Genomic DNA, 19,519 nt, shown 5'->3' with positions numbered 1-19,519 from the left:
CCAGGAGAGGGCAGCAGCTCCACCTGTTCTCTGCAACAGGAGCATTTTTGCTGCTGGCTTGCGATGGTTTGCTTTGCTTGCTGTTTGCAGGCAAACAGGAGTGACTTTCAAGGAAGACTCTGCCCCTGCACCGCAGGCCCCCGGCCCCTTGCTCTCCCACTCCCGCGCTCCCGCCACGTGCTGCTCAGTGGAGACCTCAGCCCCCTCGGTTCCTCCAGCCCTGAGCCCTTTCCAGCAGCTCTCTTTGGGCCCGTCGATCCTGACCTGCATCCTCCCATGACCCTCTTGCAATGCAGCTCTGCATCCCTCCATGCTTTCAGTCTGTGCTACCCCCACGATCGCCTGCTCCGAGCCGCTCTCCATAGGGAACGGAGGCGTCCCTGGTGGTTTCCACCTGGACTGGACCCCAAAGCTTTGACTGGGATGATCTACTTGGGGCCGGTCCTGCTTGGAGCAGGAGGTTGGACTAGATGTGACCTCCTGAGGTCTCTTCCCACTGTCATTTTCTGTGGTTTTATGATTGATTGGATGTGCCTGCCCTCAGTGCTCCTCCTTTCAGGAGCATCATCCCCTGTCACCAGCCAGCCTGTGCACAGCTGGCTTGGGCTGTAGGATGCAGGTGCTGGTGGTGGTCTAACCACCATCCATGCAAGTGAAATGGGAGTGTCCCTTTGGCCTGCAGGTAATTCTGGGGGTCCTGATTTCAACCTGTGCTGGATGCAGACTGCAGATGGCAATGCCGCTCCCCAGGCACTCTCTAGCAACCCCCCAGGGCATGCATGCTCACCCATGCTCAGCCTGGGCATAGCCCAGAGGGCTGGGGAGATGGAGGGCTGGGCAAGCAGACATCCCTGGCTGTGCTGGGTAAGAAACAGTGGGCGCAGGGTCCCCGGTGCACACTCACCAGTGGGGCAGGCTTCCCCCCAGAGACGATGCAGACCAAGGTGAAGTTCTGTGGTTCATAGCGGCTGAAAGGGGCTGGCGTGTCTGCGGCGATGACTGAGATAGAGGTGGGAGGAGCTGTCGGGGAGAAAGAGAGGGTGAGTGACCTGGTACTGTGCCCCGAGCCCCAGCAGACAGATCCTGGCCCCAGAGCGTCACCAGCTGAGACAGCGGCCGGGCCCTGCAATGGTGAAGATGCAGAAGAGACACACTGTATACCTGTATATCACACTTACACCCACATACGTGCCCCAGGGCAACACACTCATGGGCTGAGATATTCCCCACCACACACGCACCCACTGCGCCATGGCACTGGTCCACCCAAGCCCTCATACACATGCGTCACGTCACGCACCTCTGTGCAAAGCACACTGCAGCGCCTCCCTGCACACCCGTGCGTCCCATGGACACACATACAACAAACACCGTCCACACACGTGCTGTGCTCATGCACACCCCCCAGGCCCTCTCGCACCGTCCTCACCCCCCACGCCTGTTCCGCACACCCGCCCCCAGTCCTGTTGCTGAGCAGGTGTTTGCAGCTCGTGCAATTAGTCAAGTTCATGGGCGAATAGCAGTTTGCAGTCGTACAGCCGGTGACACATCCCAGCCTGCTCCGAGAGGGATGCGACTGCTTCCCCCACTGGTACCGTATTACTCAAACGTGTGAGTCACTGCATCACGGCAAATGTCTCCTCTGAGCTCTCCCCCCTTCCCCACAGCTCCTTGACAGACAGCTCCAAACAGCCTCCGTGGCTCAGCCCTATGGGGTCCGAGGACCCTCAGACGCGGGCTTCAACGTGCTTCGGCTAACGTGGCTATTCATCCACCCAGGAGGTGGAGGATAGACATGAACCCCTGCCCTTGGGGCCATCTTCCAAGTGCTTGTCCCAGAGCACCTCCTCTGCCTCAAATGTCACAAACCAGCGTACAAACAAAAAGCACCATGCACTTAGGGGTAATTTTTTTTAAAGTTATTTTTAAAGCCTCTCTCGGGAGTTTTGGCAACGTGGCTCTTGCATTTTGGACGCTTCGGGTTAAGCGGCAACGCGCAGCAGCCTCTTCTGACCAAGGATCTCACAGATGCTAACAATGAAATTGTCCCAGTGAGGTTGGGGGTGCTGTTAATGCCCATTTACAGCTGGGGATGTGGTGGCCCAGAGGAGGGTTAATGAGCAGTGCCTCATTCTCCTCTCTTGCTGTTCTTGTCTCCTACCTTGCCTACACCCCAATGTAGCTTTCTCTCTTGGGACTGTGAGCTGCCTGGCCACAGGCAATGGTCTCTCTTCTCAGCTGATGTAAACTGGTATCAATGGAAAGGCATCAATTTGCATCTGCTACGGAGCTGTGTCTTCTTCTGTATATGGGCTAGATCTAGAACCCAGCAGATGTGACACTAATGTGCATAATCAGTTGCCCCGTTGAAGCTGATGGAGTTACAGATATGTAAGGCTTACAACCCAACCGAGGACAAAGTTTGCAAACTCCCCCAGACTTCGCAGCTGGATCAAGGTGGGGCTGTGAGCTTTGCAGCATGGTGCTACCTCTACAACAGACTTGGAAAGCTGTCGGACTTGGAAAACTTTTGGACATGGGTCCTCTTCCAGCTTCAACCAGGATGACTTGAGCAAGGGTCTGACAGCAATAGTGCTGTAGCCCCAATGTGCTTCCTGTGGCTACCTGACACCTAGAGATTGCACCATTAAAGTCACCGCCCATCGCTGCCCGGCACCTAGACATACGTTCCCTGGGTCTCCCTGATACGCTCATGCAATCCAGTTCATCTCATTACATGTGGGCAATACTGCACGATGCCCTCGTCCTCCCATTTCAGCATCCTCCAGGCGACAGGGTAAAATGCCAGGCACCAAAGCAGAAGAGGAGCAGGGGGACTGGAGTGACCCTGTGATGGGAAGCTGAGCCGGACTCTGATATCAGTCTGCAGAAGAAGGGCCCTCCCGTCTCCCCGAAAAAAATCCCATGAAAGGGAGCACAATAAAAGCCCAGCAGATCGGCGGCCGCAGCCAGAGGGAATTAAAGAAAACAAGGTGGGGGGGAAAAAAAAGCAACAAGCCTCTGGTTTATGTGAAAATTAAATATTGAACTGAGCAGTAACAGCAGCCGAGCCTGGGCCCGTAAATGACAGGAGAGATAAACACAAACTGCCGTCTCTGCTCGGCAGCGATGCCTCCTTTTATGTTTCAGCTGCTCAGCGGGGAGCTCAGCCCCTGTGCCGCAGGGTCCTAATTCCCCGTGCAGGTGTCTCCTCCAGCCTGTTAATCACAGCAGCAGGATCCGTGGGGAGAAAGCTTTGTGCAAGGGCACGTGAGCTGCTCGGGCCTCCCAACCCGACCTGCGGGCAGCCGCAGTCCACGTTGTTAGCCTGGGCAGGGACAGAGGTCTCCAAAGGCATTGTCCAGCCTGGAGGAGGTGATGGCCTTGTTGCTCCTTCATCCAGGTGTCCCCTGGTGGCATGTGCCGCTTCTGTGCCAGGACGTGAAGACAACAGCCACGTATCATGAGTCAACACATAGCCTGCATGAACCTGGCTACGATGCCCGCTGCGGGCAGGGTGCACCAAAGCTTGATGATATCTTAAGTTAAAACGGCTGCAAAAACACCCACCTCAATGACCTCGATTTAATACAGGCTTGGCTCATGGTGTGAAAAGCAGGGATTAGGACACTGGCTTCATCAAGCAGCAGGAGGGAGGTATTACCGAAGACACAATACAGGCAGCATTGATTGGAAACAGCGGACCGCTAGCGCGCGCTTGATGGGGTGGCAATCCCCGACTGGTAGGCAAGGCTCACTCGTGCCCTGAAAGTGGGCTAATAGTGATTTCTGATTGGTGGCACGAGACCACCAGAGCCCTCTGATTAGTGGTGCGGGACCGCCAGTGCTCCCTAATCGGTGCTGCAAGATGACCAGTGGTCTCTGGTTGGTGGTATCAAGATTGCAGGTGCCACAGCATCGTGCTTTTTCATGCAGGGCGCAGTCCTTGGGTCCTTGGCTCAGCCTTGCTTGGTTGCGAGGTCGGCCTGAATGAAAACGAAGAGCTGGTGCTCAGCTTGCCATGCGCTCTACCAGGCCCTGAAGGCCAAAAGCTGTTAATAATCCTGCCCCGTTGCAGAATACGTCATGGGCCTGCAAGCTGGTAGTGCTGGCACCGGGCTCATCCTCAGCTGGCGCCAACCAGAGCAACTCCACCATTGTCAATGGGACAATCTCCACCTTGAGCAAAACACTGCCTGCAGCCACCCTGCGCCTCACCTGATGGAAAGCAGCAGGGCTCCACTGATGTGAAAGTAGTCGTGTGAGTTTGCATCGAGCGACTCTGGCTCTGATATACGTTGCTCTGATAGAGGCCTCGGTAGCTGGATTTCTGGAGAGGCAGCCATTCGCTCCAGCAAAGATGCACCTGATTTCAAAGCCTTCTAGTTTTCTCTCCCTCCTAATAAAATAATTTAGCAAGCACAAACCCGGAATACAAATGGTTCTGCGCAGCACTCTCCTGATCAGTGTCTCCTGTGCTTTACTCTGGTTTTTAAAGAGCCGCCAGTATGACGCCTCATTGTTTTCGCAGCATAAGGAGAGCTAATCCATTCACCCTTGGCCACGTGCTGCCTTCTCCGTGATTCAGCGCTCCTGTTCCACATCAGGCGCTTGCAGTTTGGGAAGCTTCCTCGGTTCTTACCGACAAAGATTTTCTGCTCCGCTTGTCTCCTGAAAAATGTGTGATTTCCCAGAGTAGGGCCTCCCCCTTGAGTGTTTAGCTGGGTTCATTGCAGATGTGAATGTGTTTTGATTGCCCTAGACAAACAAGAGGTCTGGTTATTATTTATATTCCAGTGTATCTCTTTGGATTGGCATTGTCCCAGGCTGATTAAACACAGCCCCTTGCATAATAGGCCTCTAATCCCAGATGGGGCCACAACAGTAATAATACATGATAGGACATTTGGAGCAAGGCTGTGATGAATCAAATTTCTTGCATATGTGGGAAGAATTCAAACCATATCTCAGTCTCCGGGTTGCCAAATTGACCCCGTGAACATCCCTGATGCAGTCACTCTCACATAATGGAGAGCTGTCCGAGTCAGGACAGCTGGTTTCCGCATCGGCAGCTTTCTGCAAGCTCCTTCACCACTGTCTTGTGTCTGTGTAGCTGCAAACACCGCACTTGGCTTCGTTTAAAGTCAACAGAAGATGCATGAATCCACTGATCTCCAGTGCGTGTGAGCTGGTATCCTCCAGCCTCAGGTGTGTGTCTTACTTACTGTGGGCTGTTATCTCCCCCTTGCCTCGAGCTTTGGACCAAATGAAACAACACCTGCTTTCCATCCTGGTATCATTTCCGCAGCATCACGTGTGGCTCGAAGCACCCTCTGTCCACCTGTCCCACGAGCTCCTCTCCTGTCTGTCTCTCCAAGCCGCCTTGGTGAGCAAAGTGCATCAGCTGCCAAAAGCAAATGGATGGGAACCAGGAGGGGGCTCGTTGGCTGGGAGCAGCAGCAGGTGGAAACTCCCCTTCCCTTGTAGGTCGTTATCAGCCTTGATGAGATTGGGGCTTTGAGGTTTCCAACAAATTGCTCTCCGAGGAGGCGCAGCGGCAAACGCAAGCTCGTTAAGAACGTATGCAAATCGCAGAACATGCAAATACCCAGCAGAGCGGAGGGGATGCAACTGGTGGAGAAGGTGCCGGCACCTCTGAACAGAGGGAGAAAGCATGAGACATAGGGGAGCAGAGAAGCAGCAACAGGGCTTGGTTGGCAGGGATGAGTTGAGGAGGCTCCAGGCAGCAGATGGGGAAGCCAAGGAAGGAAGCGTCTTGCAATTAGCCGGATGTCTCCAATGGAACAAAAATCACCTTGTTTCCTTGGTGCTGTGGGTTGGAGCCCATGTGAGGAGATGCGCAGTCATTTCCCAGGTGCCCGACAGGCAGGAAGGGGCTTGATCAGCATAGCTCACTGGTGGAGCATCCATGGAAGTAATGGGCAATCCAGAAGGGCAAACCCAGAAGGTCCCTCTTCAGTCAGATGGAGATTGGCATCTTGCCGGGACACAGGGATGCTCTGGGAGCAAGTGTCCATGTCAAAGCAGTCCACGCCAGGGCTGGAGGACATCCCTTGAATTCAGGGCCTCAAGTCTGGACTGGTGGGTGCCAGCGTGATTCTTCCCATATCCCCATAGCCCCACAGTTTGGACTGCCCCATTTGCTTTCCCTTATATTTTCCCCTGACCCTCCAAAGACTCAAGTCATCGTAACTCGGCCTGCAGCCGGAGGGCAGATACACCAGCAAGGGACTGGAAGGGGGCTCCTCAGTCATCGAGTTCAGTCTCGTGCATTCACAGGCAACCGTAAACCTGAAGAAGCCCCCAAATCACTGCTTCAAGCCCTTACTCCTTTCCTATTACCCTAAGATAGGGGTAACGATGTGCTCATAACGATGCTTGACGTGCTCATGGAACCACTCGGAAACTGCAGCGACGGGCACGGGAAGACCTGAACAGGCGAGAACTCATCCTGGCAACTGTGTCGCAGCACCGCGCTAATTAAATGACACGCCAAGGTGTGCGTGTGCTCCTGGGAGATAACACGTGTGCCTGGGGAAGAGTTTTGCCCCCTGCTGTCATCGCACCCAGGGAGGTGCATTATCTCCCACGCCAATGAGCCTCCTGTGATGCCTTGCATTCGTGTCGTGGCTCTCCCTCTCCCTCCACCGGCGTGGCCTCATCTCCCCCAAAACAGAGCTAAGCATGTTCCCTCGCCTCTCCTGACAACGCTCCTCTTCTAGCATTTCCCTCCGCGGGTGTGAGTGCTGCAAAGGTAGCACCCCCTCTCCGATGCCATGCCTACATTTAAGTGCCTAACTCAGCCCCCAAAAAACTAGGTGATTCTGTCGCAGCAGGAACGGAGGAGGCGGCGGTTTCAAATGAAGGATGAAGGAGCAGAGAAAAACTTTGCGAAGGGTTTTCCCTTCCACTAATGTCGGCAGTTTCATTCCACTCCAAATATCTCCCTTGGGACGGGCTTGGCCTGGTGAGATGTAGCAAGCTCAGGGTGATTTGGCAGGGTGGCTGGCATGGCACCGGTGGCAGAGACTCAGACCCGGAGCCACGGGGTGCAGGCTCCCGATCCCAGAGCCAAAGAAGCCAGTGGAGATGCCCCAGACTCTGTGGGTTCAGAGGATGGACCGGAGTGACCACGATCAAGTGGCACTTGACTTTTCCAGAGAGACTTGCCCAGTCAGTGAGACCTGGAAGTGGGGAGAAGGACCCCTGCGCCCCTCCACTGGGAGCCCGCACACACCGGTTTTGCAAACGGCACGGCGGTGGAGATCACAGGAGACATGATTTACCATTTCCTCTCTTCTCTGCCAGCTCGTGAGCTCCCTTGGGGGAGGCTGGGGGTGGAAATGCAGAATCCACCCACGTTCCCAACTGCCGGAGAGCGGCGAGTCTGTCACTGCATTAATCCTAAGGGAAATCGTCTTCCCAACAAAAAGCTTGTGGGATTATAAGGGTTATAACATCAGCAAGAAAGAATACCGCGGGGATCTCCACAAAGTCTGCTTGCCACAAAGACTTTGCTGAGGTTGCAGGTGCAGCTGGTGGCATCCGAGGCCTGGCCTCTCTCCAAGAGGACTGGGAAGTGGGTGCTGAGATGATATCCTGGCTACGAGTGACCGCAGGGCTCCCATGTTCCAGAGCAAAAAAGCTTCCTTTTCCTGCCTGGGACTGGAAGCCAGGTAAAGAGATAGGTCTGCTCTTGCATCTTATTTAGTGACTCAGGCAATAGGGACATCCATGGCAGCCTGGGAGCACCATAAAGCACAACCTGTTCATAGGACTATGATGCTGTCTCCTGTGCGGCTTCTGAAGCAGGGGGTGCAGGTCCTTACTGCGAGGGAGACGTGCCACTTGCGGCAGGGTGGCGAGGCGGGGTCTGATTCACAACAGCGGTTCTTATTACTGGTGATACCACCTCCATCTTTCTAAGCGGGATTTTGGCATCCCCACGGCAGAGCCCATTGCGGGATGTTGAGGATGCACGATCAATGAGGCTACTGATTCTGCCGGACCAACTTACATGCCTTCCTCCAGGCATTTCCTAGTGGCCGGAGCTACCGCACCTGCCCCCAGCCAGGCAAAGCCTCTGCATTTGGGGAAACAGAGAGCTCCTGCCATGTGACAGCCGGTGGGAAGGAGGGTCTCCAAGAGGAGAACTGTGTTCATCTCCAGGAACAACGGTGCTGCACTTTGGAATAAAAGCCACTCTTCTCCCTTCTGATGGACAACAGGAGCTCACCGCCCAAGAGGAGATGTTCAAAGCTGCCTCCTTTGGGACCATCTACCCCCACCAAACCCAGTGTGGCAGGGGCTCCTGAACGAGCCCGCAGATCTGAGGAACATGGACAGGACTGCAATCTCTCCCGAAGATGAGGTGGGAGATGGATGGGTGGTGGCAACACACGGGACATACAGATACCAGTGCGGAGAGGAGGCATGAGAGTTTCCAGTAGCCTGACTTTGCTAGCCTCTCGCCTGCCCTGGCTGTGGAGGAGCTGCCCTGTGGACGATCTGCGCCAATTTAACGTTGCAGCCAAACCTAGTTTGATTCCCTTTGTTTCCATTTCAGCAAGAAAAAAATAGAAGCACCACGTGATTCCTCCAAGGAGCACTAGGAATGACTGCTTATATTACAGTAGTGCCAAGAGGTCTAGATGGCGAGGCTCTGTATGCAGCCATCCATCCCTGCAGACAGGACATCCAACCCATCAAGGCAGAACCCATCCAAAGCTCTGAAATGTGGGGCAGTTCACAAGAAGGCACCGCAGCCTTCGTACGCCCATGCTCTACCTCACCTCAGATCAGGGACAGCAGAGAGCAGGAGGAGCGATCTAAGAAGCTTTTCCAGCCTGCGATTTCCAGGAAACCAACGCAGAAATTCAGCTTGATCCACCGCCAGCATAAATCTGCATTGCATCTCTGGCATCAGAGGAGCTACCCTCATTTATTCCAGCGTGAGGATCGGGTCCCCGGTGTGTTGTCAAAACAGGCGTTTCTCCTGTACCCAGCTAATCCCAGACAGGCTCTAATAAGAGACTCCAAGCAGCGCAGCTTCTTGTCAGCAATTAGCACTGGCCATATGGGAGCAGGGAAATGCTGCCGTCACCTGGGACTGGTGACAAGTGCTCCAGCGCAGCCTTCATCACGTGACTGCCTGGCCTCTTGCTGCCTGCCCCTCTTGCTTCACTCCCTTACAATCCCCCCACCCTGTGCACCTGTGCTCCATAGACCGCAAAGTCACTTATCACATGCAATTAGAGGTCCTGTCTGGAGGAAGGAAACTTTACCTAATGCCGAGAGCAGTGAATTTTGAACCAGCCCGGAGGGAGTCGTAAAGCATCTCTGCTGACCTAACACTTGTCAGGTTTTAATTATGCAGCTATTGGCCTTACTCGCAACGGACTTGGAGAGTGAAAGTCATTCCCACCTACTGGGAAATCCTTCCTTTTTGCATCTCTGCAGAAGAAACGCTGATTAGAAAGGAGAAATGTTGCCCTCTGTACACTCCTGACAAGGAAGGAAGGAAAGGAAAGGGCTACAATCTCCTAACTCCGTAATCTGTTGCAATGCCCCTCTTGTATTTTCCTCTTATGGAAGAACGGTGGTTTAGACACAGGAGGAGAAGTCAAGACATTAGGGCCTTGCTCTTGTCTTGCCTGCAAACTGCATCACCCTGGCATTGTGCAAAAGGCGTGACGGTCTACGACAGCGATCGGATATTGCAGCCTTCGAAGAAAGGCCAGCACCTGATGCTGTGAAGGAAAGAAAATGAAAACCATAATGTACCTACTCAACAGTGCAATATTATACATGGAGGAAAAATTCCTCCTTCTTCCCTGTGGGTGATCATTTTATGCCCTGAAGCATAAGATTTGATTGCCCTTATTATCTTAGCTTGCATAGCTTGCATAGCTACAAATGTTATTAGTGGTCATAAAATTATTCAGGCCTTCTTTAAATCCAGCTATAGAATTGACCACCTATGGTAGCAAATCCCACAGGTTGACTACACACAGCATTAAAGGAGTAGTTCCTTTTATTGGTTCCGAACTTACTGCTCCTTAATTTCATCTCAGCGGTTTGTCTGCTCTTAATATTCTGGGGCAGGGGAAAGTTAGGGGCAGATCATTTTTCGTAATGTGCTCCGTTGCTTTAATGATCTTTGCTCATGTTCTTCTCCTGCTAATGACTATTTAGTCCCCTTTCTTCAAGTGAAGAGCCCTCAAAGCCAGGGCTGTGTAACTGGCTTCAGAGTCAAGGGTGCAGGAGCCTTTGAGAGTCAGAGCTGTTAAAAAAAAATCTGGTCATCATCGCCATAGGCAAACCAGCACATTACAGCAAGGTAAAAGGGACAGAGGCTTACTGGACCTCAACTACTTCATGGTGAGAGCATCAACACATGCCTCTTTTAAGTGCACTTGGCCTTAAATCACCATTTTAAAGGTGCATTAAGAGCATGAAACACCTTAAAAATGGCAATTTTAGGCTATGTGAGCCTAAATTTGATATCTGCATAAAACATGAGGTAGCAACTTTTAAGATGCTGGCATAAAGCAGGTATCAAATTTAGGTGCGAATAGCTAAGTTGCACTAGTGCATGTGTAGACATGCTAATGTGCATCAGTAGATACACAGAGTTAATGGGCATTAGTGCATCTGCACGTGCACTAATGCAACGTAGCTATTTGCGTCTAAATTTAATGCGCCATAATGCGCATTAGTGTATCCATGTGTAGACGTGTGCCTAAATCACCTTAATGCGCCTTAAGCAAAGGTGCATTAAGTTTAGATGTGCGTAAATACATATGTAGACGTGCCGGTAACTGTCTGTTGGCTGGTTCTTACCCCACGGTAAGTGAAAGCTAAACCGTGGCGGATTAGCTTGGTTTCACCAAGGGGTAAAGCCATCTTGCTTCAGTTTCTACCGTGAGCTTGAGCACACGGAGAGGTACCAGAGATGCCCCTGCCCCATTTGAACTCCTTCCACAGGTTTTTAGGACAGGACTTTTTAATCCCATGTCCTCTCTTATCTTTAGACGGCCCCTATGAGGAGGGGAGGCCGTGGCTGCTGCATGGGTGGCATTCGGTGTTGGCTTTGCCCAGCAGCACGTCAGTGTTGCTTCCCAAGGACACGGATGACTTGAGCGGATTAGGTTCATTGCTGTCAACGCCAAGGCCGCGCCGCCCCGCGGTGTTCGACCCATCGCGTGGGCACTCTGAGTCCTGCAGGGTTTTGCCGGCAGGGCAAGTAACCCCGGTGAGGCAGCGCTATTGGAAAATGGTCTCTCCAAATGTCTATCCTCACGGCTCCCCTCTCCATCACAGGCCTCTCCAGCAGGGACGTGGAGCCTGGGCTATCGACATGCATGAGGTAGCAACTTTTAAGATGCTGGCTGAAGTCTAAACACATGCTAAAAACCCGATATGTTCCGTCCCAGTGCCTCAGCAATAAAGCTGCTTTGCGGACCCCCCTCTCTCCCCGCTGCAGAGGATTATACTCTCAGCAGGGCCTCTTAATTCACTCCAGAGAGGCATGTATGTTTAAAGCTGCAAAAAGTGAATGTGAAGCAGAGCCTGGGAGATTTGGTGGGGAGTGGGGAGGTTGTTTTTGCTGTTTTTTTTTTTTTTTTTTTAATTTTAATAGATGCTGTGGGGCTAGTCTACATGCTAAGTGGCTTTTCTCCTGGTGATTAGCCAGCCCCCCCTGCAAGCTGGAAGAGGTAAAGAGGGGATGGAAGGAAGGGGAAAAAGGGTGGGGAGAGACAATGCTTATGGGAGGCAGGGAAGGGAGGAAGAGGCTTGGAGGAGGCATCTGGGATGCCTCAGTCAGGGACAATGTGGCCTTGAGAAAGGTTTGGGATAGTTCCTGAGGTCCCTTCCAGCTCCATAATACTAGGAAAGCCCTGGAAAGCTGGCTGGGCTGGATGGGTGCATGATGGCTTTCTCCCTGGCAGGGCTGAGAGGAAGGCAGGCTGTGCCCACCCAGGGGACTGTCTGTCCTGAACTCAGCAGCAGGTAAAGCTTCCCGGTGTCAACCCCGCTGCAGGTTTTGCAGGCAGCTGCCATGAAAAGTGCATCGGCAGAGCTGGCAGACTAGGGCCAGGACGTGTCAGAGGCTGGGTGCTTATTGCTTGCCCGGCCGCAGCACGGAGGAACATAGCAATGTGATGCATGGCACAGATGGGCAGAAAAAGCCCTTTCCTCAGAGTCCCTGTATGTCTTGAGCCTTTACACACTGGCCCTGCAGAACTGGCCCCCGTTGCACAGATGTGAAGATTTGGGGCTCCTACCATACACCCCCTGACTGCACGGTCCCTGTTAGAGGTGCCCCCGAGAGGTAGAAGGACTCTGCCTTCGCTCCCCGATCCCAGACGAGCTTGCAGCACTAGTGATTAGAGGACAAGCAATCACTTGCCTTGCAACATAAGGGCATTCGATTCAATCTGGAAATCATCCAGGGTCAAGAGATGGAAACCCTGACCCATTGAAGGCCATGGGGGTTTATTGGTGGCTTTCAGTGGAGCCGGTGAAGGCTCGTTAAGTGCAATTAGCTGCTAGATGGTGCAGAACGGGTCCAGCTCTTGGAACGGCGCTCACACTTTCAGTCAAGATGGTCCTGAGTGGCCCAAACAGCGCCGATTGCTCACAACCCGTTGCCAGTTCTGGACCTGGCTCACGTGCCCCCCTGCCCTCCAGCAGGGATGTGATTTTGTTTCCTAGCTACACGCGGGGTTAGACAATACAGTGCCCTGCAAAGGTACCCAGCCTATCTTGGGTACTGGAAGCAGTATCGGTGCTTCTCAGCACGGGAGGAGTGCCACGCTAACGCCGCTACCCTGCTGCTGGGACCGGAGCTGGCTGGGGTATCTCTTGTTGCATTGCTTTTGTACAAGACAGTGCTCTCACCAGGGCCCTATTGGGATAGTATCTGAGCGCTTCCCAGCAGCCCTTGGCAGCCGTCTCGTAGCTGCGGGAAGATAACTGAGTTACCCACGAGCACTTGGAAAACCTGTGACAGAGCCAGGAGTTGCTTCCAGACCTTGCAGTACCCAGGCTGCTGCCAGCATTAGTCGACCATCCCCTTGCCTCTTATTTAATTTGCAGCCATCCCTTGGACGTGCCGCTATAATGCTGCCGCTCGTCCCCTCACCCCCTCGGCATTACCCTCGTCCTCGTGGAAGGAGGGGGCTCCTGCTAGATTGGGAGATAGCAACGGGCCCCTTAGAAAGAGAGCTGCGATTTCTGAGGCCTTTTCAGAATGGAAAGGCCTATCTCCAAAGCCTCCAGTTAATGACATCCTTTGGTCTGGCCCTGGCAGGCTGGGAGGAAATGAATCATTCCTCATTGTGCTGCAGCTGCCAGCGAGATCCGTGCTGCGGGCCCCCAGCCAGTGGCGAGGCTGGAGAGCACGTGAGGAGATGGAAGTTTTGAAGCATCGTTCTCCAACAAACGCTCATTGGCCATGCTTTCCAGGACGGGGACACTTCCAAAGGCCCAAGCAGCGGCTCGTACCTGCTGCAAGGCTCAGGTGTGGACAGCGCGTGCTACACAAGCCCATCAGGACAAGCGCTTAACACGGTGACAAGCAACCTGTTGAGCGCTATCATTGCCAGCGACGCGATTACTGATTATCCCTGTGTAGCACAACCACAACCCCTACCCCGTGACTACACATTGCAAACAGCACACGGCTGAAACGTGGGTCATCCCACCCCTCTGCTTCCCCAGCACCACGGTCAACCATCCTTTCCAGGGCTGCAATCTCCGATTCGGAGACCACCGTCGGGGCCACGTTATACCCAGCGCAGAACGTCCCTCCCTCCTGAAGCAGGAGAAAGGCACCAAGCGGGTTTGTGGCCACCAGCCTCCGCACCGAATCCCACCCTTTACATCGCACACACGCAACGCCGGGTTGAGAGGACGCTCCTGAGGTTGCAAAGTTAGGAAGTACCGCAATTAAGGCCGCAGTTCATTCGCCCCCTTGCGCTCAGGCATTCAGTGGCGGGCTTTAATTACACAATCACAGGGTATTTTTTCCGCGGGACCCCTGCCTCATTCGGTGCACAGACTGAATGGCGCTTGCTTAATGAGCAGCTCTTCAGCCGTTCTGTTTTCTTGTCGCTGTTCAGCGTGTGGCCCCAGGCTTTACATCCTGCGTGCTACACAGAACTGCGCTCTGAAAGCAGGCTGATGAATGTTTTTGGGCTTTTCAGCGAGCCTCATCACTGTCGAGGCTGAATGTTTGATAAACAGCCCGTCCTGGACTCCGTCCTTCTCGAGCCCAGTCTCCTGGCCCAACCGGTCCCAGGCCCCTCTTCGCTCCAACTCCCAGCTCCTCTGCCCCTCTCACCTTCATTTGACTTGTAGCAGCCAGGAGCGGTCAAAGCAGGGAAAGAAAACTCTTTGGGGAACTGAGGCTTCTTACCAAGCATGTGCAAAATGCAATATTTAAAGGCATTTATATGCAATATTTAAAATGCAATATTTAAAGGCATTTTATATGTGTATGCAATATTTAAAATGCAATATTTAAAGGCATTTAAAGGCAAAACAGTCACATTCAGGCAGATTGTCATGGGAAAAACCAAACATTCATGACCAGAGAGCTGCCCCCCAGCCAATTCCAAGTTCCTCCTCTGACCGATGGTCCTAGCTTTTCTCCAGGTCAAGAGATGATTTACCATAGGCAAAACAGCAGCTAGTTCCCTTGCTTCAGCTTGGGAAACGAAAGAACTGTTGTGGAGCTAATTTAAAAAAAAATAAAAAAATCACCGGCCCGAGGCAGATTCCTGACGTGCAACATTTCAACGCGGCTGATTAAAGCTTAGCAAAATTATAAGCAACTGAAAAGGGTCCTTGCAATGGGTAGTGTCGGGCATACCTAATAACAGCCCCGTGGGTCACAGATCTTATACCAATGTGGTGCTCGGGACATCGATCCAAGGGAGGGGAGGGGAAGGGGAGTAGCAGCTGGTCAGTAGCTGTGCCCCCTCTGCAGAGATGGCACCGCGGGAAGGGGCTTGGACAGAAGGCTTCGTATGCCCCTGGACAGGTGGGCAGTGGAGCTCATAGCCGAGCTGGGATCTGGTTTGCATGTGGTTGCAAGATCCCTCTGTTGACCTGTGAGACTTCGGTGGCAGGTGCCCTCTGCATCCTGGCAGCGCAGGTGGCAATGAAACCACAACCGTGGGCAACACACAGGGTATCTCATGGGGAACTAGGATTCAACCCCAAATCCTTCAGCTCCAGACAACCCCAGCGCCAGCTGACGAGCCCAGTCTAGCAGGTCTCTCAGCATCCCTGTGGAGCCCGCCACTAGCATGCACCATCATTTGCTCACACGCACAAGGCCATGACCTTACTTTACAAGAGGATGGAGGGGGGCAATGCAAAGTGACAGGCACTGGCTAGCACAGCTGTAGTCTTCAGCAGACAGACTGGCAGGGGTGGCCATGCTGATGGGGAGCTGCCGGGTAAAAGGGTCATAGCTCACATGCCTCCTGTCGCCTTCTCTGCAAGCAAAAAGGTGTGAGGCAGCTGGAGCCGATGGCGCTGTCTGTCCGGTTGTTCCCTCCTCCTTTATATAACTTTATTATTAATTGAAGTGCTCTGGGATATGGATGAACTTTCCCTGCTCTGCATTTATTATGGCTCCATCTACCTTAACGGGAATTTCAGGTGCCCCAGGGACGATGGCTTGGAAATCTTTACCGCTTGGTTTGATAGGAGTGGCTGCAGTGCCCTGCGATGACCGATCGCCTTCCCGACTCTCCCTCCAGCCAGGCATTTTTGAATTGCTGGAAATGATCTCGTGCCAGAGCCGGAGACAGGGGCTTTCATGTGGACCTGGCCATGAAGGTGTAGCCTGCCCATTGCCAACAGTGGGGCTAGGTCTGAGCGCCAGGCAGCTTCCAGTCCCTGTTACACTGATTTCAATCCAGACTTGCATCATGGAAACTCTCTCAACCCAAAAGAGTTGGCCAAACGTATGGAGATCAAATGCTAAATATAGGGAGGGGGAGATATACCCCAGGGTTTGGAGGGCGGGGGTGCAGAAAACCTCAGACCAAGACCATGTGGGTTCACTATCTAATTCTTGGGACTTTATGACCCGTGACTTACCCTGCAATCATGGGATAAGTCCCAGGACATTGGGTCCCTAAAACCCTGTGCCAAGCTGGTGCCATCACAGTATCGTGCACTATACCCACAACCTCTGGGTAATTAGGACTAATTAATCCTTCCCAAGGGAAACCCGGGGGAGACGGGGATAGGTCCTGGGTCTTGTTTGCTGCTGCTGCTGCTATCTCCTCATTCAAATGGAGATAGCATTCCCAATAATAAGCATAACCTCTGCCCACACGCCCCTATTAAGGAGCTCTTTTTTTCAGCTGTTGCTTCCCTTCTCCATGAAGGTCAGTCACGGCCCCTGAATCTCCGCACACGGATGAAATTAATAAAGAGCTGTGCCAGACACAGGGCTGTGCTTAATTACTACACACGCTTCCCTGCAGACAATCCCAGCCCATCTCCTCTATGCTTCCAGCATGAGCTCCCTTTGTCATTTCTGCAGAGAAGGTTAACTATCAGGGCTGTGTAGCCTTAATTTGTACAAGCAAAGCAGCCTAATTTGAAGCAACCTGGGAGATAGCAATGGGAAACGGCGTGTGCTCCAAGTAGTAGCAGCCGGTAAGGGTGGGGGCTGGAGGCACCTGGTGCGGTGAAAGCCATCTTTGAATTTCTGCTCTATCGAGGATGAAATGGAGGTGGCCAGAGCTGAGTTCGGCAGGCCGGATGCTCAGGTGCTCAATGGTTGCATGGAGGTAGAAAGCTCCAGGGGAGGTTGTTTCACAGACGAACATCACGGACACCATCCACAGCCGGATGGTGTTGCAGGGAGAGCTTGGCATGCAATGCTTTCAGCCGCACCTCTGCAGAATTTGGGATGGGTGTCAGTCCCTCTACAGGGCAGAGCTGAGACTCAAATGAAGGGAAGTGTAGTCTACCAAAGTTGAGGAGCAATGGTAGGTGAAACAACTGAGGGCAAAACCAAGGTGGCTGAAGTGGATGGGAAAACCGTCCCTATCACCTATCCCTGCGCTCAGTTCCTCTAGTAGAAACACATTCCCTGAATGCAGATTTCCTTGCATTTTTTGTGTCACTGATTTATTTTGCCTCCAGTGTATGAAGGAAAGGCAACCAAACTGCTTGGAGTCTGGGAGTGAAAAGCCATTTTTTGGTTAACGGTGCTAGAAAGAGAAAGACAAGGCGTTTCTACGCGGAGGCAAGCGAGCCTTTTGTATCATCATTTCAAATCTGCTGTAAGGCTTCCAATGGCTAGGTCTTCCTCACCGTGGGAAGCAGGATTTCAAAGTGGATATTCAGACTGGAGCTAGGTTTAATTTACCACCAACAGCAGGAAAGATACAGTGGTTTTACAGCTCCTGGCTGCAGCACAGGTGTCTCCAAAGAAGCTGTGGTGCAGCAAACTGGTCTAGGCCTTAACAAGGCTGTTGTAAACTGGCTGGTGTGTACATGGCGTGTGTTGGGACTAGCTACAACCATCTGGGGCGAGGGAAGTGGCAGGGACCTACCTCTCAGTGTGCTGTTGGTCTCCCCTTGGGACTGACTCTGCAAACACTTCTATGCATTTGTGCAATGATCAGCAATCTGGGCAACAAAGCCGCATAGGAGGTGTTGCGGCCACACGCCCTCGATGGATCAGGCACAGAATGGGCGTTATAAGGGCCTGGGCATGAGAACAAGTTCCTCGGAGGTGTAAAGGGGTGGGGATTTACCACGTGTCACCCAGTCTGTGGTAAGTGCTTGTATGCACACTCCTACCTTGTGGCAAATGCAGGGTAACCCATGGGAGTTTACCTTTCAATAAAAGAGGGCTAAGCTACTCTGGGCAAGCTTTCATAACCCCCCATTTCCTTTAGTAGGTCAACGGCTTTATTTTTCTCTCTCCTACCCACATTATCTATCCCAGAAGTGCCCCCTGCCCCTTCTCTACCCTTTGCAGCCTAATCACTGCTTCCTGCAGTCCCATCACGGCGTCTGATGAAGCTGCTGCTTATGAAAGCTTATGCATCTCTGATTTAGTTAGCCTATAGGGTGCATCTCTACTCTGCCTCCTGCCTGACTTCAGACTAACATGGCTAACTGCCTCTCTCCAGCCTTCCTTTGCCATGGGGTAAAGCAGGAAGCAGCTGACACACAGTCAATCCCTTCCTGCCTCCTCTCCTGTCATGGTGACATGCACTGAGTAGCGGGTGGCAGCCCCACCCCTGTGATTGCTCTAGGAAGGATTGAACAACAGGAAGTTACAATTAATGCGATGCAAGAGAAGAGAGCTAAAGCAATGATCTACCTCTGATGGTTTCTTAGCGTTATATATTGTGAGATAGTGGGTGCATTTACACATGCATTTACTCCAGCTTAAATTTACTGTGCAGTAAGTGGAAATAGTCTGGCGTCTACACATGCAGGCATTAAAGCACATTAACGCTGTGTGTGGACTGACTTGGGATTAGTGAGTCCCAAGTCAGTCCACACGCACAGTGTTACTGCGCAGTAAGGTGTCTACACGTGCGTTACTGCGCAGTAACTAATTGGGCGTAAATCTGATACCTGCATGATGCAGGTATCAAAGTTACACTCAAGTCACCGTATTCACTGTGCAGTAAGGGCGTGCATGTGTAGATGTACACCCTTACTGAGCAGTTATTTTGGTTACTGCGCAGTAAATGTGCATGTGCGGATGTGCCTAGTGGGCTCGTGAAATAAACTGTACATGTCCACAAACAGGGATTAGCTTGGGAAAGAAAGGATTGCTAAGGATTGCTAATGCTATCAAGTTCCTCTCACAATCCTGGGCCTACCCCCCCAACACACTGAGGCTCAATGCCATTCGACACGCGACTTCTTACCTGCTTTGATTAGGAGCAAAACAGAGCAATGCTGACTTTTAAACCAGCACTGGTAGGCTTCAGAGTCAACACACCCACTGAGTTAACAAAGGAGATAAATTCTCATTGGTCTCCAAGCTATATTTACAGGCTCTCTTCAGATTCAAGCAGGGAATATCATTTAATGCCAGAGCTGTTCCTTCCATTTTATTGGTAGGATACTTGTTCCCCTCCTCACCCCACCAAGGCCAGATGGTAGCAGATAGAGTCCAGCCACTCGTGACACCCATGACAAAGGAAACCATGGCGTCTTTGCTGCTGGAGGAGCCATGTTATAACAAGAAGCATCTCACCCACCTCTCCTTCCCGGCAGCTTGGCTGGCTGAAGCTGTATCCTGTCACTCGTGGTGAATGATCCTTCTGATAAACCTCAGAGGGACTCTCCTAAGCGATGCGAGTCATTATCCATGGTAATTCTCAATTAAACCTCCTGGACATGACAGACCTACACTGGAGCCACTGCCAAAGTCTATAAAGCCCGTGTTTGGCACCTTGCGCACTCACCGAAGTGCCAGCTTCAATCCTTGCAC

General features: G+C 52.5%; 1 protein-coding gene across 2 annotated transcripts in view; it reads right to left on the bottom strand.

Annotated features, from left to right (window-relative positions):
• IGSF21 (immunoglobin superfamily member 21) overlaps nucleotides 1-19,519 on the bottom strand; it is a 205,513-nt gene that overhangs the window by 32,310 nt on the left and 153,684 nt on the right. For both annotated transcript variants that reach the window (XM_059716216.1, XM_014601646.3), the window contains exon 5: nucleotides 905-1,020. In XM_059716216.1, the coding sequence (XP_059572199.1) occupies nucleotides 905-1,020 (116 nt within the window). The remainder of the gene's footprint in view (nucleotides 1-904; nucleotides 1,021-19,519) is intronic.

The sequence above is a fragment of the Alligator mississippiensis genome, chromosome 13, assembly GCF_030867095.1.
Source record: "Alligator mississippiensis isolate rAllMis1 chromosome 13, rAllMis1, whole genome shotgun sequence".
NCBI lineage: Eukaryota > Metazoa > Chordata > Crocodylia > Alligatoridae > Alligator > Alligator mississippiensis.
Note: the sequence above shows the minus strand (reverse complement) of the source record. Positions and strands in the feature narration are given on the sequence as shown.